This window comes from Colobus angolensis, unplaced genomic scaffold (genome assembly GCF_000951035.1).
Source record: "Colobus angolensis palliatus isolate OR3802 unplaced genomic scaffold, Cang.pa_1.0 Scaffold431, whole genome shotgun sequence".
NCBI lineage: Eukaryota > Metazoa > Chordata > Mammalia > Primates > Cercopithecidae > Colobus > Colobus angolensis.
In genome coordinates this window covers 2311010-2328216 of record NW_012117722.1, presented here as the reverse complement: position 1 = coordinate 2328216, position 17207 = coordinate 2311010, and the positions used below count along the sequence as shown (strand labels likewise).

The following is a 17207-nucleotide window of genomic DNA, read 5'->3' as shown; positions in this document are numbered from 1 at the left end:
AATGACTTCTGGAGGCACAAATTTCTCTGTACTCTTGTGGCTCAGCCAATAGCAAGCATATTAAATAGTAAGAATAATTTTGTTTTAAAATATAGACAGATCTTAAACCTAATTCATTTTTATTGAAATATCTTAAGCTGATGGAGTGCATTTGGGAGACTCTCAGTCTCCTCTTGTTTCCTAGCTTTCTGAAGCTCCTTTGGAGTTATACACTGCCACATTCAAACATGGGGTGGATGTTTTTAAATGTTACTTAGAGCAGATATAATGTTTATAGTCGATCATTTGAACACAAACCTGACTTTTTAGATCAGTTAACCCACATATACTTGTGCTCTTGCTGTCATTTATTAGAGTCTTGAATTATTTGTTCCTTTCATTTCCTTTAATTCTTGGAGTAAGGTCCATATTCCTATTATATTATCTTGTTCTCATTTTAAGCAAGACTCTTCCAGTATACTTCTTTCATTTAGCCTATACCTCGCCTTCAATCAGAATTCCTACTGAAGAGGGCTCACACAGCTTGTCATAGCTATTTGCAAGATTGATTTATTTAGGTATCATTTTCAGAGCCAAAATCTCGCTATCAAGAGTTTGACTAGTTGGGGCCAGGCGCGGTGGCTCACACCTGTAATCCCAGCATTTTGGGAGGCCAAGGCGGGCAGATCACCTGAGGTCAGGAGTTTGAGAGTAGCCTGGTCAACATGGCGAAACCCTGTCTCTACTAAAAACACAAAAAAATTAAGCAGGAGTGGTGGTGAGTGCCGGTAATCCCAGCGACTCAGGAGGCTGAGGCAGGAGAATCTCTTGAACCCAGGAGGTGGAGGTTGCCATGAGCCAAGATAATAGTGCCACCGCACTCCAGCCTGGGTGACAGAGCAAGACTCTGTCTCAAAAAAAAAAAAAAGTTTGACTAGTTGGAACTTTTTATAGCAATTGCATGTTTTTTAAGCTCCTCATTGCCCTATTATACCTAATCTATTTGATATGTAAGTTTAATATGTGGTTAATGCCAAACAGTTAGCTAATATACTATTTATGTTAAGCAAATGTATCACATAATTATCACAGACTCAGAAAATGGTTCTTGTGTGTGCTGTGTTGCCATAGAACTCTTTTGGTGAGTCTCTTTTTTGTATATTTCTCACTTAGGCTACAGAGGACAGAAGGGAGAAAGAGGTGAACCTGGAATTGGGCTGCCAGGGAGTCCGGGTCTTCCTGGGACTTCAGGTAAGAGTGATATTATCTTCACAACACAAGCAAGCCTTTAAAAATGAGAACCGTGCTTCCCCCAGGGTCCTTATATGTCAAGCCGAGTGATCCATGTTGGCCAGAGGGTGGGAGAGAGGAAGGGCCATATGTGATCTGCATTGTGATGGTTTTTTTTTTTTTAATGTCATTAGCTCTGGGTTTGCCAGGTTCACCAGGTGCCCCAGGCCCCCAGGGCCCCCCAGGACCCAGTGGAAGATGTAACCCAGAAGACTGCCTCTATTCTGTGTCTCAGGCCCATCAGCGGACAGGTGGGAAATGAACACACCTGAAGAAGACTTGGTTCCTGGTGACACCTCCTTGCCATTGGAGCTATCTTAATACCATCAAACCCTCATCATCTGTGGGTTGCTTTTTTTTTTTTGGAGTAAGCCAGACATTAAAAGCAACCATTTGAATCCTATTCCTATAGCAATTGCAAATCAGCATTTTTTGATTTTTCCCAAATTCATTCCATATGTTTTGCTTTACAATTGCTATGATTTTTACTCAGAGTTTTATATGAAATATGCAAGTAAATCTTATCATTAGTTCTTCTTCAAAAGGAAATTGCATCTTGTGACTTAGTAGACTGATGATGATATCCATTTTGTAGACTCATCAACATGTGGTTGGCCTTTGATTTCTGAATTTTAAAGTTTCAGACTTTAAGTTTTCTTGGTGTTTAAATTTACTATCATTGCTAAACATTTTGTCAACTTTTTTGATATAGTGCATTGCTCCTGTTGAATGTTTTTTGACTACTTTTTATAACTTAAGAATTTTTTTACCATCTACATCTATCCTACTTATGCAGAAAAATAGGCAATAAGAACTTCATTTTACAACTTATGTTGTCAAAAAAAAAAAAGAAAGAAAAACCACAGGAAACTGTTTTATCAGGGAGCCCAAACACCCAGCATAGCCAACTACTGAGATGATTTTGTTAATTCTGTATAATGATCTCAATTCAAAGCAATCAGCACTGGCATGAATAAGTGCTGCATGAAAAGGGAGTATCAAATTCCAGTTGTGTATGAGTTATGCAAAGAAAGCCTAATACTCTGTGGTCCCCTCACTCAGTTTCTCATTTTGGTAAACAGAAAGCTGTTTTCCCTACAAGGTGCTTGGTGGTGAAGCCACCAAGCTGTCTTCGGTACTCTTAAAGTTTCAATGGCCTAGCAAGATCTTTGGGCCCTTGTATCCATCATCCTTATGACCTCATCACCCTCAGACTTTAAGACAAGAAGCCACCATCAGAACAAAGGATGGGATACGTAACGAATGGACTCACTTGTCCTAGAAGATGGATGTGTAGTGTCAGCAAATGCATATTAAGAAGGTGAAACCCAAAAGCTCTTAAGGAGAATTATATTTCTCCAGAAGCTGCAGCAAGAGGTACAGCTCAACAAAGGAAAACCATAGGACCGAATATGCAACTAGTGCTCAGACCAAAGAGTTCACACCCACTCCCAAACCATGTCCTCTGAAAAGAAACAAAAATACAGTGATCATCAAATGACTGAACAGTCTTTCTATTGATTAGCTGTACATTCATTGAGGAACTGTTGGTTGGCAGGCACTGATTCTCCAGAATAACTGGGCATGAGGATGTTGCAGAAGTTAGACGGTGGGTCCCACAGACGTGAGAACATGCCGTGAGAGCCTGCCGGCCACAGCAATCAGGACTCACTCCTCTTCAAGGAGCAGTGCAGATTTCAACTTGGCTAAAACAGGATGGGATGATTGCTTTTGTCTGTTAACTGCAAAATGAGTTTAGAAAGGCTAGGCCACTGAAGTTGGAAAAAGCTGTGAACAGAGTTGTGTCTGAGGAACATGCCTAATTTAAGGCACGGTTTGTTCCAATGCATCCGTGATTTGAACCGGTTTTTCATTATAGATTAATGAACTGCTGGTCAGGTACTGTCTACAATGGCTGTGCATACCTACAACATTTTAGGTATTTCATATTGAATTATACTGTATATTTCAATTCCAAGTTTATTTATTTTATTTTCCAAGGTTATTTTATTTATTGTAAGCGTTTTGACATTTTTTTTTTCATTTTCTTTCTTGTGCAATACCTACAATGGTGCTGTGTTTTAAACTTACACAATTGGAACATACGTATGTGTTTTCTTAGTAAAATGGTAATTTATCCCGAAAAAGTGTACATAGATCTAAAATTCGGTGCTATGTGTATATCTTGAGCTTTTAATTTGTTGAATTTCTAAATGCTTACAACTTATCTGCCACTCGTATTAATTTACTTGAATTTGTCATAAAGCTAAACATTTTATATGTTTTCAAAGATTATTTTTTCGTATTAATTAATAGATTGTTTATCTTTTTGCCTCTCTGCTAATTTAAAAATATTTATTTTATCATTTTAATGTTTTCATGGACTTTTTTGCTGATGGTAATCAACTTTTTTTGTTTTTTGGGTTTTGAGTTGTTCCTTTCATAGACATAAAAAGACAATTCATTTTCTTGTTTTATTAACTGTTCATTTTTATTCTACGAAATATGTCATGCATTCTTTCTTACAAATTGTATATTTAGAAATCTTTCTAAATACATTAATGCTTGATTCGCTAATTCTTATTTCAAGGATTTGGATTTATTCAGGTAATTTGATGGGATGGGTGATGCATATTACAAAGTGGACTTGTCACAATGATACAAACTCATTTTTTTGTAACTGGGAAATATGACTAAATTTGACATAACTAGAGAAACAGGCCCTGTTTCTCTAGTTATGTCAAGGTACATGGTACAAGCCTTTCTCACCCTACTCTATTATTTACCTTCAGATACTTTTTCCTGCCTCAGCTCTGTACACATGATATGCAACAAAGGGCAGCAAGAAGTGCTGGATCCACCTAATTTAACACCAAATGAAGTTGAGATTTGGCAATTGCCCAATTCCTTTAATAAAAAGAAAGTAAATTATTTGGGCCCCAAAGTAGGGTGGGAAATTTTCCTCTACATGACTTAATGGTTGCCAAATCCCTTGTACCATTTTATTCCATTCCAAAACGTGTTTATTTCCACATAGATGTTAATGATGTTCAAAGCAGGGGAGAAGAATTATTCAATTTCATGAATTATCTCTTGTTTGCACTCCAGAAAACAACATACGTGTTTAAATACAAAATAATTATGGCTCATGATGACAATTAATATTAAAACTGTGATTTCCATATACAAGTATGTTTGAATTCCAATCTGATATTTTATACCAAGCTCAAAACACTTCCAGATAGAAGTCTTTCTATGCCAAGATTAAAGTATGACTTCAATTAATATTTATGGCCTTTGGAATCCAAAGAAAAACAGAAGAGTAATTCATGAATTTGTTCATTGTTCTTTCCAACTGAAGACATTAACCATTACTTCTAACCATAACACAAACACAGCAAGTTTTAACCTTTTAAACTTTTCACTTTGCGATCAAAGTAACCCCGTAAGTTTATTTCCCTATTTCGTGATACTGTTTAAACTTTAAAATTTTAGTCACTTAAAGAACTTAAGCAATTATATTAAAATATGTTGTCTGTGAAAATTATCATTTGATATTTGGCTTATAAAGTAATTTTTATGAATCTGTTTTATGAGTTAGGTAAGATTTAGCCTTTCTGCAGTCTCTCATCTGTTGGGAACCTGTGATATACCTCCATTTGTCCACAAGATGGTGTTTAAAGCAATTTGTTCAGAAGAACTGAACAAACTAACAGAAATACAAGGCTACGAACAGTTTAGTGGACAACTAAATCAGACTCTTGCCTTTGCACTTTTTCTTTTTTACTTTTGTAGATAATTTTTGTAGGTAATTTTTGTTCATTTGTTTTGTTAATTTATGTTTTTCCTCATATTAAGCATCTTTATGAAACAGGCACGGTACCCTTTGGTTTGTTGACTGTTTTGATTTTATTTCTTTAGTGGATATATATGTACTTATACACTTAGTTAACATGCAGATTAACTATTCATAACTGTTTATACACCACTTTCATATTTTAGTGATCAATATGAAGACAGCTAAATAATTATCCTACCTTTTAGACAGGACAGATACTCTTTCAACAGATAAGAAAAAAGATTTAGCTTATCACAAGAAGTAGATAATTTATAAAACTACACAATGTCGAAACTCTATATTGTTCAGTGTACTTAAAATTTTACAATTAGATTTGTATAATGTTTATATTTTTCTAGAATACATCACTATTTACAAAAGTACGATTAGGAACACCGTTTTTGTTTTTGTTTTTTAAGTACCATTTTTATTTTCCTAAGACTAATAATACACTGGGATTGGGAATTTCTCAGTTAAGTGTTTTGCTGAAGTTGTTTTAATGGATACTCAGAGGAGTTTTGCATATTTGTCCATTGCTTTTGTTCTTAAGCTATTTTTCACATTTGTCTGTATCTACCTTCTGAAGACACACAAGTGTTTACTGTCACGGTTTCCCAGCGTTATTTCTTAATACTTGAGTGTTGACACATTTTTGTACCATCCCCCTTTTGTACCATCTCTGCTCACATAGATTATGCAGGCTTTGAAGAGGAGGAGATGCAGAAGAGAATTGAATTTGTATCTTGTATGCCTACATAATTCAAAGTGTCTTAGAACGTTGAATAGTGTTGATGTATTAGTTGGCTGGTAAAGGTAGCATTAATTATGTTAAATTTGTTCAACTACTAAAAGTCTCAGGCAATAGGACAAATGAGTGTCATCATTTTTATTGTGTGGCATACCTGGAGCTAAAATTCAAACGTTTTACTCAACAAAATCATGCTAGAGTAACTGATCAATTTGGTTAAATTGGATGAAAAACCAAGTGAACACAGAGAAAACTCATCCAGACAAGTAGACCCAGCACAGCAAAACTTTGCCTAAAAGATAAAACAAGCTTATAAGACCAAAGCTAAGTCTAAGAAAATCTAAGTGGAAAAAAAAATTGCAAGTTCAGATCCAGTAGTGAGTGATGTGGTACAACTGGAGGAGTTAGTTATTTGCTTCATGAATTTGTCAAAAGTGAATACCAATAAAGTGGGAGGCTTCACTAAATGAGGGGGTAAATAAGATTTAAGTTCATCAGAAGTGTGTGTATTGTGTGACCATACTAAGCTTCTGAGTGTAAGTAAAGATGCTGGCTATTTTACAACTTTTTATTTTATTGTGTTATGTAAAGTACATTTTGGGGATAAATGTTTCTCAGCGCATTAATGTCTTTAAATTCAGGTTGTATTGGACATATTTTACAACCATTTATTTTTAAATAACATTTAGGGTGTGTTTTCCCCCATTTTGTTTGTTCTCTATCTTACCTCATCAAACTCTTTAAGGTTTAATTGAATATACTCATGTTAAGTGCAATGGCACTAGTTTTATTCAAAATCCCACATGGGCGTAATGCTTTGAGGCCTTGATTCCTACGTGTTCATTATGCATAATGAACTTGTCACCTGTCTCAGCAATAAAGGATCTGACCCTATGTCAAAGAAATCTAAGGTGCAATTATTAAGGCCATATCTACTCTTCATCACTTGCTATGGCTGAAGCTCCACACTTCAGTCCGTTCTGTTTGGTGTCAACCATGGGGATGCTCCAGAAGCACTCTTGGCTAACCATGAGCCCCACAGGTGTCCAAGGAACCTTAATTGGTCTATTGCAGGGTTCATGTTTATACCATCATTATAGTTTTCTTTGTCACATGAATAAGCTTTCAAGCTCAGCTTGAAATAATCAAGTTTGCGACCCATCCTCTGGGTTCATAAAAACCTAGTTCATAAAAACCCTAGTCTAATTATTTCAGATGAGAATTATAAACAGAAACAAAACCCAGAAAACAGGCAGTCCTTTGGGACTTTTGTCCCCCAGAGTGATCATCTCACTAAAATCATGTGAGACTTTTTTGCCATAGAGGTCCCTGAGGGAGATAAGAAATAACACAATTAACTTTTCTCATCCATAGAAGCTTTTACACCATGAGTGATAAGGCAATAGGCAATAAGTAGTTAAATACATAGCAGGTTTTCTTAACGGAAATTAATTACATCAAAACGTGCCAGAGGATTTATATGTTTACTTATACCGGGTAATAACTTACGTAGTTCTTAACTCTTCCTATCTTCAGGCCCCCTTTGGATAAATTAACTAGGTGCTCTAAAGAATATTGTTGTCTTTTCACACACATATTTTCAACTTAGAGACAAAATGGAATTTCAAATATATCTCAGAAAGAGAGGTAGTTTGTTGGAGACAGTTTCCCTCACTTGTTCTCTCTCCAGCTATGTTTTGATATCTTGGAGTCAAGAGTAATTTGTGAAGGCATGTTAAGCAGAGAGTTAGCATGAATTGCCGTTTATTAAAACTAAAAGTAATTTTCAGTTAGCAGCATCCTCTTCCTGATAGCCAGATCAATCAAATATGTTACACTTCCTCTCGTTGATCATTCAAAGAGCACTTGAGCATGTGTATTTACAGACAGGCATTACTACAGTCAGCCCATTTTGATTTAATAGTTCCTCAGTCATAGGTACTTTATACTGTCATGTTCTGGATCACAACTCACTAAAGAAGACTGCACAATTGAAAAGTATTTATTTTACTTTGTACAAATGGACCTGACCTATGTTTATTGAACACAAGTATTCTTCTTAAAAAAGATAATTAAAATCATTTATGTCAGTCACCCCTCTATAAACAGCAAGATTGCAAGTTTGCTAGTATTTTTTCCTTAATACTGAGTTTTCACTCCTTTTGTCGGGCTACCAGCAAATATTTTAAAGTAATTTCCTTGATATTTGGAAATCAGTATGTCTATTGGTTTTCCACCTATGTTGATTTACTTAGTTTTTTTTAGAGACAGGGTCTTGTTCTGTCGCCCAGGCTAGAGTGCAGTGGCGTGATCATAGCTAACCATGGCTTCAAATTCCTGGTCTCAAGCGATCCTCCAACCTCAGCCTCCCGAGTAGTTGGGACTTCAGGCGCTCACTACCATGCCTGGCTAATGTTTTAATTTGTTTTTATTTTTGTAGAGACAGGAGACTCACCATCTTGCCCAGGCTGGTCTGGAACTCCTGGGTTCAAGCTATCCTCCCACCTTGACCTTTCAAAGTGTTGGGATTATAGTTGTGAGCCCCCATGCCCGGCCTTGGTTTACTTTTAAACTCAGAGACTATATCTCAGAAACACTATAATCACCAAAAATTTAAAAAATACAATACAGGTGATCTTCTAAAGCAGGAATTTATATTAAGCTTATTTCAGGTGGCAAATCAGATTTTAATAATGATGTTTAAGAACAACAATCTTGGTTCAGTCAGCTTGAAATATAAAGTATCTAAATAATCAAATCAATCACCAATCCTGATATGACTGCTCATTCATACTCTTTTGCTGTGCAGAAGCCAATTACCCAAAACCATGCCAGTGAATTTCTGTGCTCAATCAGCCTAGGAAGTGATTTGCATAGTTCTTAACCAACATGTCAGATATTTGGGTTGAAAATCATATCATACTGCCATAGCAGCAGTGGCTAGAAATAAATCAGGAATCATTTGCCCTTAATTAACATGCCAGGTTCGAACCAACTTTATTTATTTACACTCTCCTCTCTCAGTGAGTGATCTAGTTGCCGCTTCATCCAACTTTCAAAAATATCTCAGAGAGGATTTGAGATTTCTATTTTGCTAGAGAGACATACTTGGTCAGATTCAACATTTATCAACTCTCTTTCATGGAGAGAATTTGCTGGGGGCTTTTCCTTACAATTTCTAAGTCAAGTATCTTCTGCTTCTGTAAACTACTTCACTTAACTGAAATTTATAATGAATCATTCCTGCCATTTGGAATGTGGTAGTTTTGCATCATCTGTTTCTAAGTGGTTGTTTCCAATGTTGCTGACTGTATCTGTGGAGCTTGTTGTACAACCTTTACATAACCAGGTTTGTAAAACAGCTGAGTGAACTGTTCTTTGACGTTTTATTTTTTTAATTGTCTTATGAATATTATAAAACTTAGAGACGTTTGATTATCTAATTTTTCTTTTATTGTATTTGATTATGTCACTGTATTTAAAATAAAAGCACTTTGGTGAAAGGATAATTTCTATGCATTTATTTCATTATGTGTCACAGCTCCTGAAAAAGTTTGCCTTTTTTTGTATTGTTTTAGGGAGCTATAACAGAGACCTTTATTTTCAAAAATCATGTTCGAAAAAAGGAAAAGAACATTCTTTCAGTCTATGTAAATAGCATTGATCTATATGGCAAAGAATCTTCTTAAGCAAAATTCATGCTAGAAGCATAAAACTAGATGCTGTAAGCAGTTTTAAAGAAATCCAGATACAGATTACATAATGATTGATTTAACCAAACAACTAGGACTAGAATTTTTAAATGTATAAAAGTACACATGAGAAAAAAATACATAAGTATTATATTAGGGCTCACTCTCCTTTGACTTGACAGAATTTAGTTCCATAAACTAAAGATACTATGTTAAGCTATTGTTCTATGCCCCAGTACAGGTTACTCATAGGCTCTGTGATATAAAATGAATATATTAAGTCTGTTGGATAGTTAAGTAGATGTTAATGAAACAGCAAGTCAATATGATTACATAAATAATAATAAAGTGCTTAAGTGGTCAGGAAATACTTGTTAAGAATACAGTGCTTTAGCTGAGCTGCCTTTATAAAATTTACAAGAAATGGTGAAACATAAATCATGTTTGCAATAAAGCTAACAAACCACTGGAATGAACGCAGTGGTTCTTAACCTAGAAATAAAGCAAGGCTAGACTTAAAAAAGTCCACGAAATCTCTGAACTACTATACAAAAATATAGATGCATATGCAGCTGCACATCTTTCTAGGGAATTAACATTTTAAAAAGGTCCATGAAGCTCTCCCCATAAACACTAAAACACACACACAGACACACGCACACACACACACATCTGTCACAGGGTAACACCCTCTGTGGAACAGCTTTTTTAATTACTCTATGTAGAAAAAACACTAATATTATAAACATACACCTATAAAACCAGTAGTTAAGTAACGTTTAATGTATCTAAATAAGCTCAGTGACTTCTTTTCATTGAACATGACTATTTATAAGAAAACATGCAAGAGATTAAGAAACCATATTTATTTCTTCTTTGGTACAACCAGAGATGTTACCTCAAACCTTTAAAATAAATAATCTCATCAATAAAATTTACGAATGCCAGAGTATTAAAATTATTTCTTTGCTTTCACATAGAAGCGGTGAAAATATTAACAGGTTTGGAGTACAGTACACACAGTTCAACAAAAGTTCAGGCTGAAGAAGAAAACCAATATGTGACATAAGGAAATCATTTTGGGCGATGTAGCCCTTTCTTACTCCAGAGACAGCACATCGATGGGATTTTAAGCACCAATTCTATTGAATGTAGTGGGGTTTTTTCATAACTAGTCTAGTAATCCTCTATCTAACTGAAACAATAATCTGAGAACAACATCTAAATGAAAATAACTACTCCAACTGAGGTAAACCAAACAGTTGTTTTTGTTTATTGGCACAGTGGCCCGCGATAAGACACATAGGTATAGCACACTAAAGCTCAAGATCCTGGGAACAGGAGTATAAATTTATTCAAGGGGCGTGTTTGGTTTTCTTTTTTCTTAACTGATGACTCTGCTCTCTTCCCTCCAAGGGAAAGGAACGAGAACTTACTGAATAGCACCGTTCTTCTAAATGTGATTGTCAAGTAGGACTTCCGTAATCATGCTGAAGGTAATACATTGTAATCATGCTGACGGTAATCATCTTTGCCCCAGCTTTGGGTGGTGTTTCTCCACCAAGCTCCTTCACCAGGTGTGGTTCATGCAGAGAGTCATGCAGCACTAAGCCTTTCACGGGTCAGGCCCTTTGCTAAATACTCGCTGACCAGCCTGCATGGTGCAGGAGGCTGGCTCACAGAAACCGGGAAGCCCAGGAGGTCCCGGGGGTCCAGGCACGCCAGGAATTCCTGCCACCCCGGGGGGGCCTCGTTCACCATCTCGGCCATTTCTCCCATAGCTGGCAGGGCCTGGGTCACCTGAAACACACAGAAGATTGCACATGTGAGCAGGAGAATCCTCATCAATGCAAACTGGCAGAGGGCACTGGACCCTCACAGCTCAGCAGTGCTCAGATAAGGGGCTTAACAAATGCTTTTGGAAACGATGGATGATGACTGGTGATGATTGGTGATGAAGATGATGATGATGATGATAATAAGATCCCTTCCTTGGACTTGGGTTTCCATGGAAATAAAAAGTAGAAAGAGACCTTAGTGTCTCTAACCCACATTTCCATCAGTAGAGCGGCACTGTGCACCATGGTAGCCTCCAGCCACAGGTGTCTATTGAGCGCTGAAATGTGATGAGGCCAAATGGAGATGAACTAAGTATCAAACACACCTGGATTTTAAAGACTTCATATGAAAAAAATGTAAAATAGTTCATTAAAAAGTTTTGTGTCTATTACATAATGAAATGATCTTTTGCACACAGTGGGTTAAGTAAACTATATTGTTAAAACTAATGTCACTTGATTATTTTTACCTTTTTCATGTGGCTACTTGATTTAAAATCATACATGCAACTCACATTTGTGGCTCACATTGTATTTCTTTTGAATGCAAGTAGCAGTATTCCTTACTTCTAATAGTTGAGCAACATCTGGGCAGGGAGAAGTATAGTTTAGTGGTTAAAAGCACAGGTTTTGGAGACAAATAGCTTTACATTCCAGCCCTATCATTTATGAATAATGTGACATTAGCAAGTCACTAATCTCTCAGTTTCTTCATCTACAAGATGCTATAATGTCTTCTTAATAATTAAATTCAGGCCAAGTGCAGTGGCTCACACCTGTAATCCCAGCACTTTGGGAGGCCAAGGTGGGCGGATCACTTGAGGTCAGGAGTTCGAGACCAGCCTGGCCAAAATGGTGAAACCTCATCTCTACTAAAAATATGAAAAAATTAGCCAGGCATGGTGGTGTATGCCTGTAGTCCCACCTACTTGGGAGGCTGAGTCAGGAGAATTACTTGCACCCGGGAGGCAGAGGTTGCAGTGAGCTGAGATCGCGCCACTGCACTCCAGCCTGGGCGACAGAACAAGACTTCATCTTAAAAATAAAAATAATAATAACAAATTCTACAATTGAAAGCACCTGATAAATAGGGGCTATTATTATAATTATTGAGATATTATTGATTAATGTCTTTTAGAAGGCTGTGCCACGTGCCCTACAAAATTTTATGCTATTTTTCTCATGAAGGGTGACCCCAACATGAACTTTGCCATAGCAGGTTCTTTGGGGGGCATTTCTTGCTTGTCTTCCTTTTGTCGTGTTTAAGGGTTGTATGTTGCCCTCAATGGGGCACACTCTCTGAGGCACAGCACCCCATAACAAAGAGGAATATCTGCTGAATGTTTACCCCAATGGACCAGCAGCACTTTCACACAATTATTGCAAAAGTGATGAGAAATCGTGTAAAACAAATTGTGTATGCCAAAATAATATAGGAATCCTCATTCCATCTCAGCCATCTTAACTTGGTCTTTCAGCCAAAAAGCTGGAAGCCAAATCTACATGTTCAACTACATATTTGCTTATATTTGGTTACTTTCCTTCTTTCTCTGTGGTTTTTACTTTTCTTTTTCTATTTGAGTAGTCTTATTACATGTCTTTTGTTGGTCTTACTATAGTAATATGGTCTTATTCAGTGGTCTTATTACATATATCTCACATACTTTTAGAAAGAAGGTAGGTCAGAGATCTCGTTTTACATAACATCTCATTCTTCCTCTGCTGCATACACTTCGATCCACACAAAGCAATGTCATAGGGCAATATATTAATAAGTTTTAAGGGGGAATAATTATCTTTGAATAATTATCCATCTTGAAGCTATAGATAAACAGAGATATAAGTCAATTTCCCTAATTTACCCCATACACTTTCATTCAACTATACCTAGTTAGTATGAAGCAAACCGTTATGTGTTTTCTTTTAATGATGAGGCCCCTGAGAAAGTGTCTCCCTAATCCCCAGCATCTGTAGATAAAGCTGTAGCAGAATGATGCCTTCAGCAGCACCTGTTAAGATCCTTAACACCAGATGCAGTTAAAGGTGAAGCTGGCTTTTTTAAGGTTTAAAAGATGAGCCAGATCTAAATCTGATTTTCATGCACCTTATCAGTAGGAATGTCCCCACTGAGACACACCAGGTGCGCCTTAAAATCAAATCAAGTTTAGGAGAGGGAAATGCCCAGAGAAGAGGTAGAAAAACCAAATGAGCACAGGGGCTGGGATGGTCATTTAGACCAGGGGTGGGCAAGCTTCAGCTCATGAGCTAAATCCTGTTTTTGTAAATCGTTTTATTAGAACACAACCATGGTCATTTGTTTACATATTGTCTGTGGCTGCTTTGGCATACCAGGGCAGAGTTGAGTAGCTGCAATATGGTGCCCATAGCCAAATAATCTGATCCTTCACAAATAAAGTTTGCTGATCCCTGATGTTACAAAGAAATGAGCCTGGATTAAGAAATTCCCCCACTGTTTTTATGAGATGGAAACGTAAAGTACAAATGCAATGAAATTTGGCCACTAATATTCCACATAAGTGTTGGGGAGACCAAAGGGAGGAGTGAGGCCTGTGGTGAGCTGGAAAGTGGATACAGGCAGCAGCTCTTCTCCAGCTAACAGCTGCCATCGGGGAATACAGGCCAGTGTTGCCAGAACTTCTGATAATTTTCAAGAGAAGCCAGGAAGCTGAGTTTTTAAATAAATATCTCCCAATGTTTAAATGTTAGTAACCAATTCAATTTTTTTCAACATTTGTAGAGCCAACCAAAAACCTTAAGTTTAAGAGAATTCATTCTCTAATACACAAACAATATTAAAAAGCAGAAGGATAGCTTTTTAGATTTTCACATTTGGTTCCCCATCAACACACTCCAGGAGAAGTTTTTCTTTTTCTTTTTTACCTTGCTGAGTTTATTCCAAATTTCTGCTTATCCTCTGAGGGAACAGTTGCCGAAGCCATCCTGTCTACCCTTGATTTATTTTATGAAACGTGCATCTCATCCAATTCTGCCTTTGCCAAATGCAGCAATTTACCCTTTGGAGCTTTGGATGATGTCATCATCATCATCGCCAACGTGTAATGAGAATGCTTTCTCATTTCCATGTGCCATACACTATGCTCATTATTGAGCCCATTTTTCTCATGTATAAACTGAGAGCTGGGAAGATCAAATAATTGTCCATAGTCATATAGCTAGAAATGAAGACCCTTAGCCACTGCACTAATCTAACTGCATTTTCCCACCTATTGATTTTTTAACTCTGTGGAAGGGTGTGGAGGTGTGTGGCAGGGTGTGTGTGTGTGTTGTCATTGTTTTGTTTGTTTTTAATTCCTTGAGCCCGAGTTGACCAGGAAGTAGACAGAGGCACAAAAACAAAGAGCAGTATTGATTTTTGTAGAGCTCTAATGATCATAAGAAACTAAGATATTTTTCTGAAGTTTTGCCCTGTAGAAATACCAGAGAAAAAAACAGCCTTAACATAGCAGATTGTCAGGCTCTGGAGAGTCCTGATCCAGGGCCTTTGCTCTCATGGATGTTCTGAACTATGTGGGAGCCTCATTTGGGTGTCACTACGTCCACAGTCCACATCACTCAAAAAGTGAAGCTGACTCATGATAACTGTTCACAAAATGGGCATAAATGGTTAGTCCAGCAGCTGCATTAATGAATATCTACCAACTGCTTTGTAACTCTTTAGAAAGAGAAAGCATGGATCTCAAGTGTTATTCTGCTCTGTTTGCCTCATGTGTGTGATGCTTACACTAACTGCCTAATGATTACATGGTTCTCTGAAATGTCAAGGACCTATAAAAATGTTGAATGTTCCCAATACAAAGAAATGATAAATGTTTGAGATGATGGATAGACTAATTACCCTAATCTGGTCATTATATCATATTTCCATTGAAACATCACTACGTATCCCATAAATATGTGTAACTATTATATGTCAATTAAAATAAAATATTTAGAAATGTTAATGCCAAACATTTCATGTTTTTTTTTATTATTATTATTTAAGAAATGAGTATGTATATCATTCTCTATAAAACCACTAGAGGGTAGTCAAGTTTCACTGATGGAAGCCAATCCTGGCTGGCTCATTCTGGAGGCAGCCCCTTACCTAATACATGCTATGGAATAAAAGGGACTGTGTATACAGTAAAAAAAAAAAATCAAATAAAGTGAATAATTTTCACATTAAATAAGGTATTTCATAATTAATCCACTGGTTATGTAGACTTTTTTATGTACCAGGACTTTCTTACATTTCTTGAGCTTAATGTTGTGGTATTTGACAAAGCAGTATATGTTTAAGGACTTGTAAAAATTGGTTTACGTAAGGCCCAGCAACCAAATAAAACAGCTGCAGCAATGGAAATTGAATAATTAGGTACTGAAAAACTTAGCCCAGAACTGAATGTGTGCATGTGTATTTTTCCACTCAATAGTCTCAAGCAACGCTCACCTTTCTGCAGACTTTGCACAAGAAAAACAAATATTCTTATAACCTACTATAGCCCAGCACAAAGCCAGCTATAACTTCCATGTCCAAGAGGCAAAAAGCATCTCAGCTCAATCTCAGCTCACAAGTCACCTTCCTGGTGTTCACATTCAAATGATTTGTCATTTATGTTTTGCCCTAGTGAGTGCACAAAGAGGAAATCAGGACTCATTATTGTTAATAAATATGTTCCTTTAAAATTCTCAGAGTGACGAGGAACTAGTCCCAAATGGGCGAGTTTGGTGACAGCAGACAGAGAGAGGTCTATAAGACAACCAACCAAGCAATAACACTGGCTGACCTGTGGCACAAAACTGAAGGTGGAGGAGACTAAAGTTCCAGGGATTGCTAATGTGATCCACGTAGCTCTGCAAGAGAGGCAGAGAAAGAAGCAAGACGCCCAGCAGTTACGGGACACGCCCGGTTCACATGTCTAGGTTGCAAAGAAAAACTAATCATATGATTGGACAGTCAGCCAATCATTCTGTCCACTTTGTGAACACAGACTCAGGAAGCATGAATATGTCTTGTTATTACCTGAGAGACTTTTGTCAGGACATGAATGTAAGAGTGTATTTTCTCAAATACATTATGAAAAAGGAAGCAACAATAATAATAACAGTTAAATTTGCAGAGTGTCTGTTTGCCATATGCCAGGCACTATTCCAAGAGCTTTACATGTATTAACATGTGCATATATGCTCTAAATACAAGGTAGGCATGGTGATTTCCATTCACAGAAGAGGAAACTGAAGCACTTCGAGGTAAAAGAATAGTGCATAAGCCCCTGGCAGCCTGGCTCCATGTCTGCACTTCTTAAATATTTGCCCAGCCTACTCCTGGCTGTGAGAAACAAACTAGATTGTGTATGTGTACTTTTTAAACAACAAAGCACTGTAGCCAAAATAATCATCAATGTAATGGTTATAATAATAACCTGTGTTCCATAACAAGCAATGTAGCATTATGTCTCTACAGGGCATGCATTACTTAACACTGAACAAACAGAGATAGAGCATTGGAGAGGGGAGACAGGGAATTAAAACTGTCCAGAAAGAATACAGGAACTCTAACAACTGATAGAAAATGATGATATTAGTTACATCGTAAAAAAATACGCTAAATGCCTTAGCACAAAGAATGATCCAACTATCTTTTTTTTTATTCAGGAGGATTTGAGCCCCAAATCCAACAACAGAAACAACAAAGAAGGTTGCAGAATATGCTGTTCTGCAGGTTCTTTCTTTCTTTCTTTCTTTCTTTCTTTCTTTCTTTCTTTCTTTCTTTCTTTCTTTCTTTCTTTCTTTCTTTCTTT

General features: G+C 36.8%; 2 protein-coding genes across 3 annotated transcripts in view; one reads left to right on the top strand and one right to left on the bottom strand.

Annotated features, from left to right (window-relative positions):
- The window catches only part of COL19A1 (collagen, type XIX, alpha 1), a 339364-nt gene extending 332618 nt beyond the window's left edge, over nucleotides 1–6746 (top strand). Inside the window, exons 50-51 of the mRNA XM_011957047.1 lie at nucleotides 1153–1230; nucleotides 1404–6746. Coding sequence (XP_011812437.1) covers nucleotides 1153–1230; nucleotides 1404–1531 — 206 coding nt within the window. The 3' untranslated portion in view covers nucleotides 1532–6746. The remainder of the gene's footprint in view (nucleotides 1–1152; nucleotides 1231–1403) is intronic.
- A 3566-nt stretch (nucleotides 6747–10312) lies between these two features.
- COL9A1 (collagen, type IX, alpha 1) overlaps nucleotides 10313–17207 on the bottom strand; it is a 90165-nt gene continuing 83270 nt past the window's right edge. For both annotated transcript variants that reach the window (XM_011957044.1, XM_011957045.1), the window contains one exon: nucleotides 10313–11347. In XM_011957044.1, the coding sequence (XP_011812434.1) occupies nucleotides 11163–11347 (185 nt within the window). In that variant the 3' untranslated portion in view covers nucleotides 10313–11162. The remainder of the gene's footprint in view (nucleotides 11348–17207) is intronic.